The sequence below is a fragment of the Calidris pugnax genome, unplaced genomic scaffold (assembly GCF_001431845.1).
Source record: "Calidris pugnax isolate Ruff unplaced genomic scaffold, ASM143184v1 scaffold8, whole genome shotgun sequence".
Lineage (NCBI taxonomy): Eukaryota > Metazoa > Chordata > Aves > Charadriiformes > Scolopacidae > Calidris > Calidris pugnax.
The window spans coordinates 19,364,058-19,387,528 of NW_015090830.1; the positions used below are offsets into that span (position 1 = coordinate 19,364,058).

The 23,471-nt window shown below is 41.8% G+C and overlaps 1 protein-coding gene across 5 annotated transcripts in view; it reads left to right on the plus strand.

The window, feature by feature from the left end:
- LOC106887409 (phosphatase and actin regulator 1) overlaps positions 1 to 23,471 on the plus strand; it is a 179,964-nt gene that overhangs the window by 33,707 nt on the left and 122,786 nt on the right. For all 5 annotated transcript variants that reach the window (XM_014940906.1, XM_014940902.1, XM_014940903.1 and 2 more), the window contains exon 2: positions 13,484 to 13,648. In XM_014940906.1, the coding sequence (XP_014796392.1) occupies positions 13,510 to 13,648 (139 nt within the window). In that variant the 5' untranslated portion in view covers positions 13,484 to 13,509. The remainder of the gene's footprint in view (positions 1 to 13,483; positions 13,649 to 23,471) is intronic.

The following is a 23,471-nucleotide window of genomic DNA, read 5'->3' on the forward strand; positions in this document are numbered from 1 at the left end:
TTATTGTAAGAATTTATTTCTTGATCTACTTCATTGGCTGGTAGTAAATGTATAGCTATTTCCTTGTATCTCCTGAGATTTTCTTGTTTGTAATCAGACATCATCAAACTTGGCTTCCCTATGTTATTACCTTACTCAGCCCCCAATTAGCCAGAACGTAATTTCAGGACCACAGTATATGTGGTACCAACAGTCTGCCAGGATGTCTAAGATTAATCGTGTGTGTTTTGTAGTCTGTTAAATTGATCGTGCCAGGTCTCACCCATCCTCCCAAATCCATTAGCCAAAGCCCAGCATCAGGGCACTGAGGCAATGGAAGGGCAGCACCAGAATGTACAGTGATTAAGCCAACCCTGGCTGGGTGTTGCGATGGCTTTCTTAAGAAACTGTGATGTTTGCCATTATCTGGATGGATATGATAAAGCTGCAAAAGAGTGAAGCTGGGACATACTCAAAAGCCCCATTTTAGCTTTGTAACTTTGATTTGCATGCTTCTCGAAAAATAATGATGTTCTTGCCATCCCTATGAGCTGGAAAACTGTCCTTAGCTTTTTGGCTCTTGTGAAGAGACATGAATCTTCACTGGTCTGTTGCTTTTAGTCTCCTTGTTTCAGGAAGGCTTGGGCAGAGAGGAGTAAGGTAATGTCTGATCTTGTCACTGTCACCTCTCCCTGACTTTCCTGGCTTTGGGTCCAGCTTACTGAAGTGAGGCAGATCTAGCAGAGCCTCTGCCTTTGGATGAGACTCTTAGATTTAAGAGAAGATGAATGATTTCTGTTGCTCTGAAAAACAATGAACACGCAGTATAATTCAAATCAAAGATAAAATCAGTTATTATAAAACCACCTGCTGTAGCTTCTTTGGAACCACTAGATACACTATTCTGGCTTGGTTACGAGCGAGCCTTCCTGTCTAAAAGATACCTCCAGAATCATAGCACCCATCAGCCATCATGGAGACGTGCTGTTGAGAGAGATTTCATGGAGAAGCTCTGTTCCTCCCCAAAGGAAAGCTCTGGATTCCAAGTGAGAAAAATCACAAGTAAGAGATGACCAGACCTAACTGACAGCCTCTGCAGATTTTTTCTGCATAGATAGTGAATGTTTTAAAGGTTTGAAAATATGAGTCAGGAATAAAAGCCAGACATTTCCCCAGCTTCCTCCTCTGTTCTGCCCCCTCGCCCGAAATGTAAAATTGTGTCCAAAATATCCGAAGAGAAGGGGAGGGCAGGTTTCTGCACATGTATGCTTTGTGGTTTGCTAGTCAGGACGTGGACCAGGGTGAGGCACACAGGCTCCGAGTCCTTGGTTTGTGTCACTGAGATTACTGTTGTACCCGTTTCTTGGCCCCTAACTAGGAGAGGTGTTCTGTCTCAGCTACTTACCAAATCTCTGAAGCCAACAGTTGTAATTTAAGATGTACAACCTTTTATGTAGGGAGGGCACAGTGTATCTGTTGCTTGGGACATTTTGGAAAGGATGTAGGATGTACTTCAAGTCTTCCCTTTCCGTCCTCCTGCCCTGAGCTGTGCAGCCCAAGACTAGGATGATGGGTTCAGTGCTGCAGTTCAGCAGATACCCTCCCCTATCACTACTTAAGAGAAGGATCTTGCCCTCTGTCATATTTCATATGACATTTTCCAAGCCATTAGTCTAATGGCTTCGTGTAATAGGAGTGCAGGGAATAAAATTAAAATGGATCCAATTATTTAATTTATCTTGGGAGATTTTGGTAGCAGAGAATTATTTTTATTTCACCTTGCCTCCTAAGAGAAGTTGATTATCTGTTTGAAGAAACAAGAGAGTAATGGTATTTTAAATCTTTCCTTGTGAAGGTCTGGAAGCACAAAAGTGTAATGATGGTAACACTGAGAATATTGGGTCATTTCAAGCAAGGCTTGTCTAAGTTTTGTTAGAAACAGGTAATAACGATATTCTTTGTCTTCAGCAGTGGGCTGAGGGATGTACAGCTGCAACACAAATACCGTTGTCCTGAATGTTAGTTATCCTTTTAACACAGATTCAAGAATCAACAGATGGAAATGTTGGTAAGCAGACTTGAATGCATTGGGGATCTTAAGATAAATAATTAGAATAGTCATTCAGTGCATCCTGACAAATGAGCCAGGCTTGGAAATGCCACTGTGGTCTACTGCATCTGCAGTGCCTGTATTAGCAAGCTTCTCTGAGTATTGGCGATCCATATAATCACATCCACATGGATCATAGCCACGGTTCCTAATGTCAGCAGTCCATGTCATAAGGATTATGGCACTGGCTTTATCTCTCTTTACCCATCCATTGGGTGCAGCTGCTTTGACATTTCCAATATTCAGATACTATCTGATGCAGCATGTGCGCGTTTTTTTTTTTTAACATGGAGACTTTGTCAACCTTGCTTTTGTAAAAGTAAATAACGTTTCTACTGATTTTATTTATTTATTCTACGTCAGCTGAAATTGAACTGATAGAAAGAGTCTGTGTGTCATGCTGCTATAGAGCTTTATAGCATCTTATCTTTCTCATTTTACTTTCCAATCTGCTTAAAATGTCAACACTGCTAAAAATTCAGGCGGCCAGGCTGAACCATCAGCAATGCAAGTGCACAGACATGTGGATGCCTGGACAGTAGAAGCTATTTGAACCAGAAGCTGAGACAGTATTAAAAGACCTCTTCCCATGCACCAGCAAAACAGCATGCTCTCCTTCTAGCACAGTGGTTTTATTGGATAAATAGCTCTGAAATTTGGGTTCAGCCTGAAGAAAAAGCCAGGTGCAGAAACTTGTGTGGAATTTAGGCTGTTTTAATCTGAATTGCACTCTGTTGAGAAATAGAAGAGTAAGATGACTAAAGCTTTCATTAGTATTTACAGCCCCTGAGTAATTGTCTGTTGGTTTGTAGCTATAAGGGTGAGGGCTTGTCTTCTAGTGGTCTGCTGTGGCACTTAAAATGGGATTTGCTGCCTGCTCCAGCATCTGAATTGAGAAGAGCAATTTCTGACTGTCTACTCTCTATGGCTGCCAGTCTTTGGATCTTCTAGCAGCCGTTAAAGAGAATTAGACATTCCCTAAATGGGAAAGTAAGGAGGGACTTGTGAGACTTGGTTATGTAGGAGGCATTTTATTTTCTCTTTCTTGTGTGTCTTGTTAAAAGAAGGGCAGCATTTTGCCTGTATTGCTTGACTCTAGGAGAGTACTCAGGTTACTAATGTGGGTTTGGCTCTCTGTGCTTTTCTATCATCTGAGTCAAACACTGTTTTCCTTGTGAACTCAATACGCTTGTGCTGTGCATGGAAACCCATGAGCCTAAAAGAAAACAGGGAGATCCTGTAGTTCCAGCGAACTGATCCTTCTTTCTCCTATTCATCTCAAGTTGGCAGAACAGCCAGTTCACTAAGCAGCAAGAGAGGCGTCAGTTCACTAATACATTTTCTGGCATTGTGCAGAGGCTCAAGAAAGACACTTTTGGCAATATTCTTCTTTGGGGTTGTTTTAATTTGTTTTTCTTTCCCTTAGCCTTCTTTGGACATTGGGCCTTGTGTGATAAATAAAAAATAAAAATAAAAATTGCAAGCCTATATGAAGGTGGTTAGTAATTTTAGAATTCAGCTGCTCTAAGCTTGCAGAAGCTATTCCCTGTGTTCAGCAAACAAATGAAGGTGTTCTTCACCTGCTATGATTCATTTATTTCAGATTTTTGCATTGTTATTTGCATTTGTTGTGTATCAGCCTCCATTTTTATACGTTTGTGTGTACCTGCAAGCATATCTCTTTTGTTTCTTCTTTCCTTCCTTTGTAGCAAAATGCTTGGGAGATTTGTCATTCTGAGCACCATCGCAAACCTTGTAAAGCTTGAGGTACTCAGCCAGATGTCATGGTTCAGGCCAGCCTCTGACTTGCTAATTCAAACCAAATGCTGTTTAAGTAAAGAGATTTTTGAAAATCAGGTTTGTGTGGCAAAGACTCCAGTTCAGTTTGAAGAGCGTATATGCAGGTTTGACATTTGACTTAACAGAAGGGGATCTGTGACACTTGTAGGATGTTATACAGATACTTTTCTGGAAAGAGATTGGTATTTAAAACTGAGAACACTGTTCCCCATAGGTTATATGGACAGAGGCAATTTGTAGCGTCAAAAATGCTCAGAAGGGCTTCTGTTGTAGTTGTTGTGGTTTGTTTTTTTTTTTTTTATATCTTCTTGGTAGCAGAATCTTGATAACTCAGAGAGAAAGTCAGATTTCATCAGTTTGTTGCTTTGTCCAGTGCAAGCAGAGAAGGGGTGAAAAAAGATAACTGTTTTAATTGTAAGAAATGTCAGGGTTTGGTTGGGTTTTATCCTACTTCTGTATTGAAATGAAATCTCATGCAGATGCCTATCGGTTACCTTCACAATGCTGCAAAATGAACTTTACTGCCAATTTCATGATCAAGTGGCTCTGTAAAGGCACACCCTGAGGTGCTGCTGGGACGCTCCAGTTTCATTTGCAGTTCACAACATGCCCCTGGTTCCTCTCTGAAACACCACAGAAAGGGGTCATTCCCATCAATACAGGGAAAATCACTCATTAAAACCACTTGCTGTTATGTCTTCTCTGCCAATTTCTTTTTCTGTAGGTGAATTTTAGCCTGCTGGAAAGGTCCTTTTTACAGCTTCGGCCAGTAAAGTCTTCTGACATCAGTAAGGAGGCATGTTTTAGCATGCAGCCAGCCTGTCTCAACCCCATGTGAGAAGGACCACACATAATACAATTCATCTCCCCTTGCTCTTCCTGCTCATCTCATTAGTCACCAGCAAAGAGCAGAGGGCCATGTTTTAACTTCATCTACAAAGTTTTGATAGCCCCAAGGACAAAATATATCCCTAATTCCCGAGATGGTCGTCCAGTCACTAGACAGCTTGGGTAAGGTAATCCTGTTCCTTGCGACCTTTGCCATTCACTTTGGTGTGGTCAGGATTCATTTATTTCTTTCTGTTAACACAATTTCCTTGCATAAAGCTGCTGGAACTATTTCAGTAGCTATTTCAATGATCCTGTTTTCTTGGCTCCCTGTAGTATTTTTGTTCCCTTAGCTCTGATCCACACTCTTTCTCATTTTCTGAGCTATTTCTGGTTGCTGGACTCAGAATTATTCATGAACCTGAAGCTACGTGCATAGGTCCTTCCTTTGGCTGTAACATTTCTTAGGTAGATACAGCAATTTGATTACCTGATGGGCTCCATCTTTTTTTAAAGGCAGCAGTTTTTAAAATCAGAGGCTTTCCTCTAAATCTACAGAGCAAGAGCAATAGCCTGCAGAGCTCAGCAACCATGAGACACCCTAGACCTTAATGCTAAAAAAAGAAGGTGAAAAATAGTTAAATCATAGCTATGAAAACCACACAGAAATACTCCGTGTATTTTAAACTGCAACTCGTTATGCTTTATTCATGACTTCAAAGGAGTTGTGGGTATTCATCTCCCCTCTGAGTATTCATCTCTGAAACTCAGGCTTCTACCATAAGGGCCTAAACAGATATTTCACCACAGCCAAGGGTCTAAACTAAACATAATTTGGATCAATAAAAGAATTCCCATTATACTGACAATCAGCGAAGACCTTATGTAGCTGCACTTAGGTACTCAAAGCAGAAGTATTTAGTCCTTATTTTAAATCTGTGAACGTGGATACCAGCTGTCTCTTTTCAGAGTCCAGTAAAGATTGGGTTTTTGCTAGACTGTTACCGATTTATTTTTTTTTAACTTACATTTATGCTCAATATAAATGTGCCATTTGGTATAATTACTCTTTTCCTCTTGGCCAACTTCCTATCAACTTCTTTAAAGAACAGAAATAGAAGTTTCTTTTTCCCAAGAGAAGCAATATAGAGTTTACAAGGGAATGGTTTGAACTTTCTAGCTCTTAAATGAGGTACTTTGTTCCTTTCTCCTGGCCGTTAAAGTAATTAAGAACTTAATTTTTTATCTTTATAATGATAATGGTGAGATGGTACCATTGTGTTTAGAAAGTTTCAGGGTTGTAGTGCCGTTTCCTGTATGGGATTACTTCTAATAAGAGGACATGCCCCTCTCAAATTTCTGAATAGTCTAAAGATATGCCTTCTAAACTGCACATTTTTAGTAAAATAAATATTGGGTATTCCTACTTATGAGATCTTCAAAAGATAAAGATCAGAAATTGCTAAGTCCATCAAAAGTCCCCTAAGAAATTAGAAGCATTTAAAATTCTTTCTTCTGGGCTTTCTCAAAATAAACAGCCAGCCCTCAGCACTCGTGGTCTGTTTTTAGAAAGGCTCAACCCTTTAGCCTGGGAGAGCTTCCCTCATTCCCAGTGAGGAGCTGGTAGGGCAAGGTGCTCTCTTCGGTGTGAGCCGGGCTGCCTCTGTCCACACGGCAATTAGGAAAATTATCACCCAGTAGCAGAGGCCTAGCAAAAAGTGAGCAACAAGCCCATGGCCTTCCATTGGCCACATCCTTTTCTTGGATTACTTTTATTTTTTGCAGCTGAGTAGAATGTGCAACTCAGGCTTGTATAAGAGAGAAATCCAACCATAAGGATGTAATCATTACCAGCTCCTTCAAGAAGACACTTTTAATCAGTAGCAAGTCCTTCAATGAAACAAAACATAGGAAAACATGTTATAAGCTATTTCTTCATTGGGTTAAATAAATGGGTTAAGCCCATTAGATGGGTTTCAGTTCTGTTTTTTCTCGTTGAATGGGTTGAAGACTCTCCTGGAGGAAGACAGCTTCTGTGTCATCCATGGCTTTGGCCTTCAGAAAGAACTTGTGCTGTGATGGATGATACTTATCTCTAGACTTGATGAGTTTGGGTATGACAGTTCAGGTTGCTTAACAGCCCAAGTGTCTGCACCAATACAGCCAGGACCCCTGAGCCACAGTGCTTAGTCCTGCCCACATGTACTGGAGGAGATACTGGTGTTGCCAGTGGTTGGTGCCCACTTGTAAGGCAGTGGTCACTGCACCACTGCAACTGTTTTGCCTGGTCGCATTTCATTTGTTGCCCATATTAGAGCCTTGAATTGCAAATAGTCCTGTGGGTATAACTCATGCTCAAGTTTCTCATCTGAATTTTTTGATATTGTGAGATTTAATCTCCTCTTGTAGGCTCCACAAAATACCTTTTAAGGAGGTTTAAATAGTTGTGTTTTTCTAATGCTATGTGCTAGGGGACACAACTAGTTGCAAGTAGGCAGGTCAGTTCCATCCTACCCAGTTTGTTTCTAGTCTCAGAAGCTGAATGGGTCGAATGTGGGTTCATCCAGCTCCCAGCATGTTTGCACTTAGAGGTTGCTCCACTCCAGGTCGCACACAATGGGCTGGGGCTGGGCATGTTCCTGTCATGGTTACTTAGAAAGGGCCAGCTTTGTTCAGTAGATGAGGTTTTAGTATGGAGGTGTGATGACAGTATGAGGAGAATGCCTTGGAAGCTTATGCTCTGGGTGGGAAATTCTGCTTGTAACTGCTGTTTACACCAGAACAGGAGGTTTTTATGGCAGCCCTCCACAGGCTGAAACCCATCTCCCTCTTGCTGGGTGCCCAGCCAGCTCTGGTAACAGGGATCCATCTACCCATTCACCCTCTCCTCCTTTCTGGGGAGAGGATGTAGGAGATGGTGCCTCACCTCTCTTCTCTCCTCCCTCATGATTTGGATAGAAGATTCTGTAGCAGAAGTGAAAGAAAGGGACAGTGAGAGGCAGCATCTTCAATCCCCTTTGTTCTCTTTTGTGCACAACTGGACAGGATCAGGCTCTCTACAAATCACAGCTGTAACTAGCCTTTTCTTTCAATCCGTTAGTGAAGCAGAAGGAGGTTTGAGTTATTTAATCCAGGGCAAAGCCTGGTCATGGTCTTGGAAAAGGGTGTTCGTGCTGACAGATGAGCGCCCTAACTGTCAGGAGCCTTCCTTCCACTCATGCTTTCTTTAAGACCCACTAGGTCTTGACTTCTTCATAATAACAGTTTTAGCAAGAGAGATAGGGAGTGCTCCCCATCCATCATGGTACGAAGCACAGTAATGTTCCCAAGGAAAATGGGAGATGTGGGCTTGAAGTTTCTCCAGAGGAGGATGAAAGTGACCCAGTGATTCTTCTGTCTCCTAAGTAAATGCTCCAGCTGCTCTAATGGAAAAGTCTTTGCATCTCATCTTACTTCCTCTGCTCTCTTAAAAGCACAAACTGCATCTCCTCCCTGCTTGCCTTTAGGAAGGGTAACATTTCCTTTCCTTTCAAGCTGAAGCTTCTTGCCAGAGCAATTCCTGGCACTTGTAGAATTGCCTTCGTGTATCCCCAGCAAAGGTAGGATCTCTGGTGTGCTTCTGCTTGCCCCGTTTCTCTCTCGGTTGGCTTTTGGTTGTGCTCCACTTGTAGTGGCTGCTCTGAGTCCTGTTTTGGAACTGCTGAGTCTCCACATAGTGTGTGTGGTGCCCAGGATAGACCTGTGGATTCTGCTCCAGTGTACTGGTGCCCAGAAATGAGGAGCTGCAGTACTGTTTATTGGATTTAGCACCAAATCTGTATGTAATAAACACTTAGGAGATGGAAAACCCAGTGAGTCGTAAGAGCAATAAGGGATAGAAAAAATAGCAGATATCAGCGAAATCTACCAATCCTTATTTTCTATAATTGTGGGGTTTATAGGAAGAGATTATGTAGCTATTGATGGCATAACCTCATAAAGTGCTTTTGTTGCAAGTAAAAATCTTGTGTACTGTGTTAAATTACAGAAAGTGCTTGGTGTTTTGCAAGATTTCATAGCAATAAAGACATGTTTAGAGCGATGCATGCAGTGCAGTATAGTTTGCAGAGGTTAAAAAATGGCTTTCAGATTGCAATCAGCATGAATAATTAACGTTTTACGTCAAAATGTAGGGAAGATGAAAGCAGGGTCCTAAAGGGATTGGACTTCCAAAGCTGATCTTTGCAATTCTCTTCCAACAAGAGAAATAAATACGCTGAGAGATCACAGGAGAGAGCAGAGCCGTGCCACAGTCTGATGCCTGTGCTGAAATGGGCAAGTGTGAAGGGTGAGAAATTCAGTTTATGGATACAATGCAAAGTGTGACACACCTGGGGAGTGGGAATAATTGGCAGGGGTTTGGAAAATACGTGTGCTGCCTAGCATGCAAAGGAAAGCTACTGACAGCCTCTTCATGGCTCATAAACCCACTACACCAACCCAGTGTGTGCCATTGCAAATGCACGCATCCAGTGGGAGCTGTTGTCAACTGAGGAGGTAATCATCCCTGTTTGGCAAGACTGAGTTTAGACTGCTGCTTGCCATCCCTCGTCTTTCATTGGAAAACAGACCTTTGAGAAGTTAGGAAAAGTTTAAATGGGCAATTCAAATAGTAAAGGGAGGGCTGATGAAAATTAATTCCAGGTGCAAAGGGAAATTAAAGGGAAATAACTGAACAGATGATAATAGAAGAGCAGAAAATGAACCATTTTCCTGAAAGAAAAACAAGGTGCTTTTTTAATTGAAACTGTTCCTGTTCAGGTAGAGAGAAGACATAAGTGTTTGGCAATTAGAGTAGTCGCTCAGGTTTCCTGTCATTCAAAAAGACATATGATGCATCTGCATCTTGATTGAACAAAGCTGCTGGACTAAGTTCTGTGCAGTCTCAAGTGGAGGATATTCTGAGTGTAGGGTTCAAATGAAACCTTGCAACAGGAGTTTGTTGGAAACTAATCTGCAGAATAAAAGCCTGGTTGGATGTGGATTAGGAATAAGAAGTATATTGTTAATTTGTTTTACTCAAGCAAAGTTATTGTCATTAAATAAAATGGCACATTTAGTCAATTGCATCTTTGGGGCCAAGATCATTTTCAGCCTGTTACTACAGATTTGCACAGGTATAACAGAAAGCACAATGCAGCCATTGGTGTTTCCTAGGAAGGCTTAAAATCTAACTGTCTGTTAAGATAATCATGTCTCTGATTATGAACTATGAGTGTTAAGAAACGGTCTGAAAGGAAACCTACTGCGATTACCGGTGAGGACGGGAATATTAAAGATCATGGATGGGATGGGTGGGCTTCAGCCTTCAGCAATGAGATTGCTCCGTGTACCAAAATGTGATTAAGAGTGTTTTTTTCTAAACACTCTCAACTGCTCCCAGTTCAGCAGACTGATCAAGCTGGGACTGCTGGAACTGCTTTCCTCTTTGAAGGCAAAAAAAAAAAAAAAAAAGTGCAAGGCCTGGGTTGGTTTCCTTTCACGCAAGTACCACCTTTTTTGGGAACAGCAAGTGTGTGAAAGCAGCCTACGGAGCCTGCTGTCAGCAGTGGGTGTCGCAGCCCACAGCCAGTCAATAGTCCTCAGGAGCCAAAAAGGCAGAGAAACCCGGCCAACTTGAGCAAAAGATGCAGCAGCAAAGAAGAGCGCAGAGATCTGGCGTTTGCTTCTCGCATCGTGGTCTGCTTTTATTCTTGCTGTATTAAAACTGTCATGGCTTTATGCTAATGTGGTTCGTTCCTAGCCAGTGATTATTATCCTTTGGATTAGCAGTGCTCTTGAGAGTATTTTTCATGAAAAAAAATGAGGTAGTCCTTCTGAGAAATAGGAGCGAGAGAGGGGAAAAAGAGCTGTTACTTGCATTAGCTCAAAGCTGTGTATGTTTGGAGAGGATGAAGAAGCGCCACGTCCATGGCTGATGGAAAGCACAGCGGGACTCCCGGGGCACAGATCCATGTGAGAGATTATACTGAAATTCAGGGAAGGGGAGTCAAAATATGGAAATGGTTTTGATGCTGTGTTTGGCTTTTAATGAACCTGCCCTTTGGGTAAATTCTTTAACTCCAGTGTTAGTGATGCTCATTTATCCTGAACGGGAAAAGCTTCCTGGGGGCAGTGAGAGCTCAGCTGATATGGGACAGAGGGGATGTATGTTGCAAAAGGAAAGAATCTTTAAGGGATGTCAGTTCTCCAGGGAATGGCCTCAGCAATGCCAGTGAGGACCAGCTCCCAAAGAGGGGTTGTTGCCAACTCTGAGATTCAGTAACTAAAGCACCTGTGTAGCAGAAATGGTGGCTCAGTGACAGGGGGAAAAGGAGAGAGGGGGAGCAGCAAGCGGAATTTCATTATGTTTCAGCTGTGGGTTTATGCAGCAGGAAGCCAAATTCAGCAGCAGTAGTTTGCTGTTCCCAATTTACTCAATGAGCTGCTTCTGCACCCTGTATCCCTCAAGTAAGACAGCAAAGACAATACCAGCCCATTACTTTTAGCAGCATCTCTAAAACTCACAGCAGTGGAACACAATGTGATGTTATGTGCTTTAGTGAGAGGCATCTTAAAAATGGAGGAAGGAGAAAAGGCATGGCCCCTTTGGATCTGCAAATCAAGGGAGGTGGTCTTTACCCAGTGCTGGTCTTCAAAGCCCAGCAGGTTCCGGTGAAATCAGAAAATGTAAGGAAATTTTGGATTTCCTCTTCTTTTTACCCTCGCAATTTGTTCCACATAACCAGGCAATTTCCAGCCTTGATGCAGCATGTCCCAGCCCCTGCACAGGACAGAGCCTTGAAATGGGTTCTCTCTGTAAGAAGGTCTCGCTCTGGGCAGTCAGGCACAAAGAGCTCGAACAGAACTAAATGCTTTGCCCAGACTACCTTTTTTACCTCTGCTTTAAATGGAAAGAAGCTGTTCTTGGAAATGTCTGTCTTTCTCTCCATTACCCCAAAGAATAGTTGTTTTTAACCATTTCCACTGAAGTAGTTGGGCTCTCTGTGTCTTGCTGGGTAGCTTTTTCTTCTCCAGAAAGTTACAGGCAGCTCTATCTGGCAGTGATATTTTACAGGAAAACGGATTGTGTTGCCAGTGTTAAAAATCAAACAAAAGACCTTCTCTCAAAAACCTAGGGGGCTCAAATACTGTTTCAGTTTGGAGTTCTGATAATGGAACTTCCTTTGTGATAAGAAACGTGATTCCCATGAAAACCCACCTAATTTTGGCATACTTAAAGCCTTGGAAAATTTTCCATTGAGACACATAAGAATTTTCCAGCCAAAATCTCTGATGTTTCTGTCAGTGTGGCGTAGGTGTGCTCATCCCTTCAGAGCAATGTTCCTGCTGAGGTTCCCGAGCCTGTGCTCGTGGCTGAGGTTGGTACTTGATATACTAGAGGCGAAATAGAAACCCTGGGCTGCAGGAGAGGTGACAATCTGTGTCTTTATGAATCCAGACTCCGTGTGTACAAACCACGCAAGTAAGTTTTCCTGGCAGTGTCGCAATACAACACAAGCCTGGGAAATTATATCCCTTTTAAAAAAAAAAACAGAAAACAATACCAGCAACTTAACAGAAAACCACTAAACCCCTCTCCTGTATGCTGACTGAACTGCACAGATATTATTTTTTTTTTTTAGAGAGAGAGAGTGTGTACTTCAGCCCAGGGCTGGGAGAGCTTATTGCAGCTTTGGCAGCTCTGGCATGGAGAGACCCTCTCTCCTGGGCTACTGGTACCATCCCCCTGTTGGTGTTTGCCATTTTGGTCCTGGCTTAGGTCTCTCTGTGCCTCTAATGACAGGAACATTATTTCTCAAAACTATCAGCATCTTTCCCCTGCAAATGTGAGGCGGGGACCATGCAACGTAACTGCATGGAGTCACCACTCCCAGACTTCTCTTGGTCTCATCAGGGAGGAAGGATAATTTAAATTCTTCAGATTTTTAATTTTTTTAAAGTATTAAGACTATCATGGTGTATTACAGTGTAAAGGCTGCAGAAAGCTGAATTTTTTAACAACAGAAGCTCCGTGAAAACCCAGAACACCCCCATGGGAATTCAGCCCTGAGTACAAATTCTATTAATATTCTCCAAGTCCCTGTGTTAAAAGACAAGCATAAGAATTGGAGGGGAATGAGTGGGCAGGAAAGTGGGACTGGAAGGAACCACCTCAATTTTTAGCACCTTTTCTGTCACTAGGAAATGCCTAATGCAGCCCCTTCTGTAACCCAGGCAGTTTTAATGGACACAGTAATGGCACCAGAGGGTTGTTATTTGTCGGGGTCCTTGCTCCTGATAAATACTAGTTCATGGAAATGTCTCTTTCAATTGCAAAAAAAAAAAAAAAAAGATTTGCAGTATTTCTTTTAAGCAGTATTGCATCATTTTTTTTGAGATTTCTCCTCCCCAGTCTCTCTCACGCTTCCCCAGGAATGGCTGGCGGATGGACTGCCAGCTGTCTAGAGTGATGCAGAACAATTTGTTAAAGATTATAACTTTGCTATTGTAATAATCCATATTCCTGTTGAATCTGATTTCTAATACTGATCTTTACAGTAAATTATGGATTCCACTGAAAGAAAATAATATTAAAATAATGACTACAATTTTTTTCCCTTTTTTACTGTTCTCTGTAACTGGAAAATTTTGACCATCTGTGTGGTTCTCTGATAATTTATTAAAGCATTAATTTTACTTCCCCTTCCCCCTTTTTTTTTTCTCCTTTTCTTGCTGAAACTATAGCTGAGGAAGTGGAAAGACTGGCTGCAATGCGTTCAGATTCTCTGGTACCTGGGACTCACACACCTCCGATCAGAAGAAGAAGCAAATTTGCCACTCTTGGAAGACTTTTTAAACCATGGAAATGGAGGAAGAAGAAGAGTGAAAAATTCAAGCACACTTCAGCAGGTAATAGTCACGGTTGGGTTGGTTTGTTAACCTGGAGCTGTTGGCTCGACAAGGCTAAAAATTTATAGTGCAGCCCTTGTTTTTACAGGTTTTAAAGGTTGTGGAAGCCTGGCTTGGAGATATTTCTCAGATCCTAAGAGATCTTTAACTTTGGTACCAGCTTTTTTTCCTCTAAAAAAACCTCAAAACAACACATCGGGTGCACAATTAAAGCAGCAGCTTGCCAAAGCTGTATATTCAGGCTCTGCTACGAGAGCTAAAGGGTAACCCAGAAGAGATGTTGTTACATTGATTTAGCAGATTATGGGTAAAGGAAATGGCAGTATAAAAAGACAACACTAGTGGTGGATTCAGCCACATTCAAACTCCTGTAAATGCTAATAGAGGAGTGAGAAAAATACATGACAAAGGAGTTGACATGGTGTTGAGTAACTTGTGTAACCATAAATTATTTGTTCCACTGGGCAGGAAAGATGTGTCACTTGTTTTCTGAGAAAAACAAATCTCTCTTCCCGCCACACCCCTTCTTCTGCCATTGCTTTCTAACACTCCTGGTTTAAGACTCTTTTAAATTAAAAAATAAGTATGGAAAACTGCAAAACCGTGGTTTAATATTGTAAATTGGTCTGTGGAAGAATCCCAGGTCCAGGCACTGATGCACGTAGTGGAAGTTTGTACATGGTGTGTTTGATGATCTGTTTAGAAGGTCTCTTTATTTTCCATGATGACTAATAACTACTACATGTGGTTTTGCAAGTCGTTAGCCTGGATGGTCTGTGAGAAAACATGAATTTTCTTCTGATTTTTTTATTGTTCTCACTAGAACTAGAAATCAGGCAGTGAGAATCTTGCCCCTTTACGTGCCAGAAGCAGCTTGAGTTACAGCCCAGTTGCTCTCTGACCTGTTTCCTGCACAGTGGAAGCTTTCAGGCAGGACTTGACCGTAACTTCTGGCACCCTGATGCCTGTGCTCCTGAAAAAGGCCCATAATTGCTTGGGAAGTCCCATTTATCTAAATGCAACCTCTTGCATGAGGCTAAATGCAGAATAAGAGTTTTCAGGGTTCATACCCAAAGGTGCTTTTTACTGTGTGTTATTTCAACTGCTCTCTAATCCGTCAGGCAGAGGCTAATGAACTGGAATAGATGGCTGCATTACTCTGAGTGATGATTGTATATTTTGACTTGGCAGCTGAGAACTATTGTCACCAAAAATGACGTGTTTTTTGCAAAACAAAAGGCTTGTCTTCACATTCTGTATCAGTCATAACCATAGTGCAGGGTAGCAGGATTTCCATGATAACCATACAGCCCTTAGGGACACATGGAGACCATGGTGACAACTCCTTTGAAGCTAGTTCCAGCATGCTGGGTTAGTTGGTTCCAACTAGGAGGATAACCGTGGCAGTTCAGGATGTACCATGGGTTTCCAAAGCCTGGCTGGTGTTTATTTGTGTGGTTTATCCAGCTCTGGGAGGTGGGGTGGAGCTGCATGCTGCTGTGACTGATTAGTTTGAAGCTGGCTTGCATAGTCTGCTCTGGGCATTACAAGAAGTGTTACGTAGAGGTGCCCCATTTACCAAAACATTTGGAAAGTACACACTGATTATAACCAGAGTAAAAAATACGTATTTCCTTTTCTCAGAGGAGAAGGAAGCTTTAATCAGACATGCCATCACATCTCCTCCCCGGTAAGAGGGACTTCGGGGTTTGAAGAACTAATTTAAAAGCTGGGTCTCCAGGTTGCAAGGAATGTTTGTCAATTGCAGTACTGGGTTTGATCTCAGCTGAATCCAAAACCTTCTTTTTTTTTTTTTTCTTTAATTTTCATTTCTACTAAGCTACCAGTATCCTGCAGCTGCTCTGCAAAATTGGTATTCCTGTCAGCTCCCCTGCTTCTAACTGCAGCAAAATTGACAAGGATGTCAAATTTGCTGAGCACCCTGCAGGAGGCACTGGGAGAGATTTACTTCTGGGCTGTACCAGAGCTGGGGACCCCACAGTTTCCATCATCCATGAGCCTGGGGAACAGGAATCCACCAGGATCCTACCAGACTCCCCTGGCAATTCAGCAGCGTTGGTTGAACCTAGTACGTGTAATACAAAAGATTTTGCACCGTAAAACTAGCATTTTTCTGCCAGCATTACCATGACCTCTCATCTAATACTTCTGATCTCACTGAGAAAATATATTTAATTTTTATAATAAATCAAAGGACAAGCTTATGAGATGGCATAATGAGAGCCAGCGTGAAACTTCCTAATACAGGCTTATTTTCTTCTAGTCCACTGATAAATGTGATGCTTGGAAAAAAAAATATTTCCCATTAGTGTCCTAGAGGCATGCAACCAAGCTTTCCCACCTGCATAGAACATCAGTAATTATAAAAAAATAAATAGTAATACAAGTATTTTATTAGGCTCTTATTTGCTGCAACAATAGATTCAATTATTTTAAATATCGAAAGCAGTAAGGGTCAAAACACATGACCTTATCTGTTGAAACTTCCTTTGAAATTAATGGGAGTTTTTTTCTGGGAGACGTCTGGAAGAAACCGAGTCAGGCAGGCTGGTATTTAAGGTTGAAATGTTGCCTTTTTCTTGAGATTTCCAAGTGCTAACATTTTGTATCTTTATCAGACTAAAAGCTCTGATTATTTATTCAGGGATGAATGCTTTAGTTCAGTGGTCAGTAGGCAAAAACCCCTTTTGGGTAGTAGGAAAAGTTATTTTCTGGTGTCTGATAATTGCATAAGATGAGGTAGAAAATCCATAGTTTGATTGATCGAGGACCTTAACGTTATGCTTATTATGTATGGTTCCTTTCAGCACATCAATACTCGTATCATGATGTTTGATCATAACAAGTCCCCCATCCTCTGTCTTCATTATTGTATTGTCACTAACAAGCTGAATGTTGAAACAATGAATAGTTTCATATACTTTATATGTTTATAAGTTATGTTGGTTCTGATATCCCTATAGTGACTATGCAGAAGTTTCAAAGTCTGGCATTGCCTTGGCACTTACTTAGTCATGAAGGTGAAAATCATAGCTTTTGATGCAGGCATCTAATGCCATTGCCTTGCAGTTGGTCTGTCCATGAGTGTCGTTATTAGGTAATTAGGTTATTTTGTAGAGTGAACAGAACAGGTAGAAAAGATCATGCTATAGGGCGGTCCTGTTGTTGCAGATAGTAGACACCAGATGAGCCCACATCTGGGGTTTGATTTGAGTGACCTCTTCTGCTAGAAGGTGGAGTGTTAAGAAGGTTGTTCAGGACATGGACCGTGGGTGACAGATGGGCTCCATCTGTGGACAGGCGCAATCTCAGAGCAAACGGAAAGGGAGATTATACTGTGTGAGGGATGCCCGTGTACCACACTGGGGCAAGAAAGAAGTTAATTCTCACTGTAATCCTGCTTCTGGACAGAAGTGAAGCTCCCTCCACCACAGAGTGATTTTCAGTGTCAGGACTGCAAATCATTTTACAACAGAAGGTCCTAATGAAACATCTTTGGTGGACACCAAAACTCCCACAGTACGAGATAAATGCTCCTGACAGTGAAGTTGCATGTACAGGGAGTTAGACAAACAAAGTCAGCCACAATGTTATTCATGCTATAGTCAAAAGTGTGGTGTGTTTGGGTTTTTTTTAACTTGCCTAAAATTTCATCTTGTACAGAAAGGCCTCTTTATTACCATGGAGGGCTGAGGACCCCTCACTGCAATGAACAGTATGGTAAAGCTGACAACTCTTTGGGAGCATAGGCAAACTTCTGAACAGCGAGATTATATCAGTTGATGGGACAGTTTCTTTTAACTGATAAGGAGCAGTCTCACTTATGGCAGAAGAATTCAGTAAAAAAATACTGAATTTTCTTTGCCTGAGCATGTTTCCTTGGCTGGATGCAGCTGGGATGGCTTCAGGAGGATGCACAAGGTTTTTAAAGCCACACTGTGCTCTCTGGGAACCAGCAAAGCAGACAGCAAAAGAGAAGGCTGACTGTCTCCTCAGCCAGACCTTTGTAATTGTTTTTAATACCTTCATCTTGTTCTTGATGTGAATTTGAAAACAGTTCCTGGGTGCACTGTTATTTTATTGCAGTGCCGTACACTCGCTGGTGAAATGTCATTTCCTGGTGATGTTTTGGAGAAAGGAGGTGCTTCTGAAATAAAGAAGCCTGGGGGAAGATTGGTTCTGGGCTTACGTGAAATATTATTGAAGTTTTTAATCACTGTATTCATCAAGAGCCAACTGCTTGCAGCCTTTCAGAAAAAAAGTATTTCAGCTGCTTGCAGGAGTCTGAGTAGGGGAAAAATGCCTTGTTTTGCCATTTCACATTTCTGGTGACCTTCATTTTAAAGAATTGGTGTCTCTGTGTTCCCTCATGCTTGCTCCTTGAGTTGCAGTGCTTAGGCGGAGGGGAGTAAGAAGCATGTAACTTGTACTTGGAGGAGACTGGTTGGACTGATAAAAGGAAAGCAGGAGATGGTGAGAAATTAGGGGATGTGGAGAAAACTCAGTTTTAAGTAGGAGAGGCAAAGGATTCAGCAATGTTTGGGTTAGGTACATAGGCGCCCTGTAGAATGAGCAGAGAAAGTCCAGTGTCAGAAGAAAGCTCCACAGCAGCTCTATTGCTAGGTGGAGGATTGGCTGAGACACACATTCATACTAAAGAGAGAAAAGAAAATCTGTTAAACTCCGGCTTTCTACTCCTTCTAGGTACTTTAAAACCTCCCTTCCTTTGTGTAACATGTCCCCCTCCTAGAAATACTTACAGCTTCTTCCATGAGGCAATGGGGATGGATGAGTCCATGGTTGAGCTAGCAAGCCATGTCCTGTTCTGTGGCCAGAGAAAGGTGTGACAGTGACTTCCTAGCCTCATGCTTGGGGTGTCCTCCTGGGAAGAGTGAAGTCCCACTCCTACTTCATTTAAAGCTTCGTTTGCTTAGTGTAAAATTGTAGAGATTGCTGTTCAGGAACCCGTCTAAAGGTGTGGGGCTGGGGAGATTGTAGGGCTAAAGCCTGGGGCTGAGCAAAGTAGACCTGGATATCAAAAAAACTGAGGCAAATCAGTGTGAGCCAGGCATCATTGGTTGGGTTGGGGGACTAAGACATTCAGGGCAGGTTTGTGCGTTGAACTGCTGCCCAAGGATCTTAGGATTCTCTTAATAGTTGACTGACAATCTTCTCTTGCTAGTAGTTACTCTGCTAAACTGGAATAACTGAGGTCTGCACTGAGGATCTAAAGATTAAAGCCCAATAGCATGGACAGTGCCACAAATGGAGCATCTGGATTTTTTCAGTTTGCACTTTAGGGAGGGCATGCATGCTCTTCCATTTACTTTGATTCACACTCAAACTGTTTAAAGAAAATTAAGTGTGGTAGACCTAAATCCACTCATGCAACCTTTAGCAGGCCCACTCCCAGAATCTGCATTAAAACAGCCGTTCATTTTATGTTCAAATGCTATTTTTTTCACTTGCTAAGCCTTGGTGCTTTGGTTTTTCCAACCACAGTTTTTTAAAAAGTGCTCTATAAAAATTCATATGCCGTTTATGTAAGTTAAGTCTCCCAGTCAGCAGAGAGATTGTTTAAATTTGGCAACACTTATAGGCAAGGACTTTCAATGTTTCTGATGAATAACAAGAAGAAAACAAAATGTGGTAAATCTTTGTAATTAGAGGAAGTGCTATTCATAAACCATCCCCAGATCATTTTATTTCTACTGCTGATTATTTCTAACTACAATAGGTAAATATTTTGAACTTTGCTTTCCAGAATATTCGAATCGGTGAAAATTCAATAATGTGTTGCCAGCGCTGCTCTTAAACCTTCCTACTCCCTTTTGCTTTGCCAATGATTGCCTCCTGCTTTCTCATGTAAAACTCTTGGGCTGTTCAACTAGTCCTGCAGCTTGGGTGAGACCTTTGCCTGGGAAAGCAAAGGAGAAGTGCAGCCTGCAGGCATGCCTGCCCTCTCCTCTGCCTGTACTTTTGGGGAAATGACCAAGGGGGGAGATATTTGGGGAGTTTTTCCCAAGTGCCCACCAGGTTATGGAAATCTATCTGCAAAGGTCCTACTTTGAGCCTGTACTTTGAAAGCAGTAGTTGTGGTTGCATTATTGACTAACAAGGATGGCCGTGTTTTAAAGTACTTTATGGTACCATTCTCCTGAATTTTACTTAATAACAACTCTTTGGTACCATTCTGTTCTCCTGAATTTTACTTAATAACAACTCTTATCCCATGCGAAAGGTATTAATATTTCAGTTACAATTCCTTTTAACTTTCAGGCCAGACTGTCTCTAGGTTTAGTTATGAAGAACTGAGGTAATTGGTTTTTTTCCTGCTTCACCCCCTTATTCTGATAATTTGGAAATGTCATTCTGAATCAGCATTGAGAAAGAGAGCAGAGTCTCCCCTCTGCAGTGTACCTGGGGCTGAAGTTACCCTGAAGCCTAAAATATCCCTAAGTCCAGTTCTTATCCCTGATGAAGTCCATCAGTGAGACTGTGTAAAACCTCCAGTAGGCCCTTTCGATGTGAGACAGCGAGCAGGCGATACGGACACCGGTCCCAGCCAGGTATTTTTGCTGTGCTGGGGCAGCTCGTAGAACATTAAGGCTGCCATGAAAATCACTGATCGTTCCCAAGATTGTGGGAGAAGAGATAGAAGTGGCACTGATGTAAAACTTAGTCCAGTCTTCCAAAAAGGAGACCCAGTTTTGTAAAAACCCAGCAGTAAGACCACTTTTTAGAGTTGCTCAGTGATTCTTTGTTCCCTGCTTCGTGTTTTTTGGTTTGGGTTTTTTAAGGGAGGTGCAAATTGCCCTTCTCTGAAGGAAAGCATGATTTTGCAGGAACTTGGGCTGTTCAGGAATGCACATTGACTTAAGAAAATATTTTTATCTGAAAGAAATTCCAGAAAATAAGCACATTATGTTTCAGTATATTCTAGACTAATTTTAGAAGAGTTTTTATTCAAATGCACATTTCCTTTTCAACCTGGAATTAGATATTAACAAGCATAGCTAAAAATTTGAATTACAAATATGAAATGACCTGGCAGACAAGAAAACACTTGTATTTTATGTCTGCTGAAATATTACAGTGCTTGAGCTGAAGGACTGAATAAAAAAATTAATTTTAATTTTCAGGTTTAGTTTTTCATTAATCCAAAATTGCACACTTGATGTATTCTGAATTTTGGAAGTGAAAAAAAATTCATCCAAAGTTTAAATGCAGGTTGCCCATAGCTTCTCTTTGCATGCACTATGGTTTTCTTAATGTCTTTCAAGAAGCTGACTAGAAGTTGCGCCAGAATTCATGCAAAACCGTAGGCAACTTTTAAAAAAACAAACCTTTTGCCTTTCTATAGAGGGAGCAAAACTATCCTGTGTTATCTGCTTGCTGCTGTGGAACTGAAGATCCACAGAGATTTTTAAACCCAGTGGTCATTTGCAACCATGCGATTAGATAAACAGCCCAAAGCTTATGGTAACAGAAGGCACTTCATAGCACGGGAAAGCAGTGAGTGACGTTTGCTTCTTTATTGCTGGATTTATACATTTTCAGTGGTTTTAGATTTGTCATTTTAAGCAGATTAAAAGAATTCAGATGCGTTCAGAAGTTGCGGATCTAATTTGTACACAGAAGGCAGTTAAAGTAGTCTAGTTTTATATTTGAACTGCCAAATGGAAGCTCCTCATTCAAAAATGGGGGGGTATAATCACTCCTCCCAGGAGCCTGTATTCCACTACAGGAAGCATCATTGTGTCTTCCTGAGATCTGCTGTAGAACATTTCCAGGGGGTTAAGAAGTGGACTTTGCTTAGCTGGACTGGAAAATGCAATTTGGGATCGTTCTAGCCCCGTGCCAGCTCTAATGGAACATGGGAGACGAGGCCCTTCAATGTGTCCCTTCTTGCAGGAAAGGGATGTTTAATGAGGCTGTTTGGGTTTTATGCTAATTACTTTTCCGGCTGCTGTGAAGATTATACGAGGCCGCCCAAACTGTAATGCTGCAACATAATTCTACAGCAATGCACTCCTGTTAAAATAATATAATAATACAATTAATCCATAAGAGAATTTACAGCAAATTTTGAGGACTGAAAAATAGATGCCGTTAACAGCATAAGCTTCTGCATGGTATGTGGATTAGAGAATGCATTTGTTGGAGATGGTTTAAGAAGCGTTTCACCAACAAATCAGCAATAATAGAATATCTGGTTGGGGGGAGAGAGAACGAGCGTGTTTGGAAGCTTATTCTTGTGTAAAAAATGGTTGCATATCCTCGGCTGCTGTTGCCGTGACTCATGAAAGTACAGTCTTCATCAGGCTGGGTCCTTGCAGATTATTTTAGAATGCTTTCATTTAACAGCAAAACACATTAAAGCTGCTTTTTATTTTTGGATTCCATTTGGAGCATGGAAATTAGTTAGAATTTCTCAGACTGATGGCTTTCATTCTTTAGTTTTTTGCCACTCTTCTTTAAGATGTGGGGGGAAAAAAGGCAGGATTTCACAGTAACGTGGAGCCATGAGGCATCCAGTCTGTGACGAGAACAAAGCCTGAGCGCCGGCGGTCAGCTGTAGCACCAGGTTATCCCAGTGACCCAAAAAAGCTGTGGGTCCTTTCTGGCAGGCTGTGGCTGGTTGCAGGATCCTGCTTTTGGGCAACTCGTGCCCCAGGTCATTCTTCTTGTTCTACCAAAGCAACACCCATTGAATGTTGCCATGCAAATTTGTCATCAATCAGTGATCTGTGTTGTGTGGGTGCATGTCTTGAGCCCATCGGTGGCACCGCAGAGACCAGGTGCTTCAGGTGGGGAAATCTGCTCGGTACCTCCACCGGCTCCTCTGCGCTGTGGTCCAAGGTGAGCGTGGTCCTCTCACTCTCCTAACAACGGAGAGGAAAACCTCCCCTGCCTGTCAGAGACTGCTGCCAGGTAGCTTCTGAAAGCAAAATTTGTTAGATGCCTTCACTTGGAAGCACTATGGAGGAAGTTTTATTCCTAGAATACTGTTTTGCTCTTGCTCAGGATGTCCCACGGAGGGGAACTGAAGCAGGAATCCCTGAGGCCAGCGCTGGCGGTACCTCCATTAAGCCCTACCATATCAGTGACCTGATTGACATCTGACCCATGTTGTGATTGGGAAATGGGTTGTTACATGCAGCCCAGTGACTCTAATCTGATGGGATATTTTAATCACAGTAGCTGCCCTTTATTTCCATGTCTGTGAACTGCATTAAAAAGGCACATACAGCACATAAAAAGGGATGAGAATCTCAGGTCCTCAGTGATCGGAAACATGCATGACAGTCACCCAGACAAAACCATCATCTTCATAAGCTCTTTCCAGGGCTGCTGGGGCTACTATGTTGAGGAATAATAAATAGTTACTAGAAAGGGAAACTGAATTGCCCTGTGTACAGAGGTTTAATAGGAAAAATCAATTATGGATCAGGAATCAGATTAGGATTGGGAATCAAAGGTAGCTTGATGAAGAGCAGTTTCTTAGAAATCTTGGTCTAAGTCTTGTTTATACTAGGGCTTGTTTATACATTGTAACTTGAATTATTTAAACCATAAATATGAAGCAGATTCGTTATATCACCATGGATCCTTGGGTGTGGATGTTTATTCCGTTCATAATAAACTCATTCATTTTCTTTTAATTCAGTAAGGCCAATTCAGTTCTGAATTAAAATGTCCATGCAAGTGTTTAATGTGGCATGGGTGATCCTCCTTGAATCACTTAATTCTGATTGCTTTTCCTGAGCACCCATGCAAGTAGCCACAGGAGCTAGTGTGG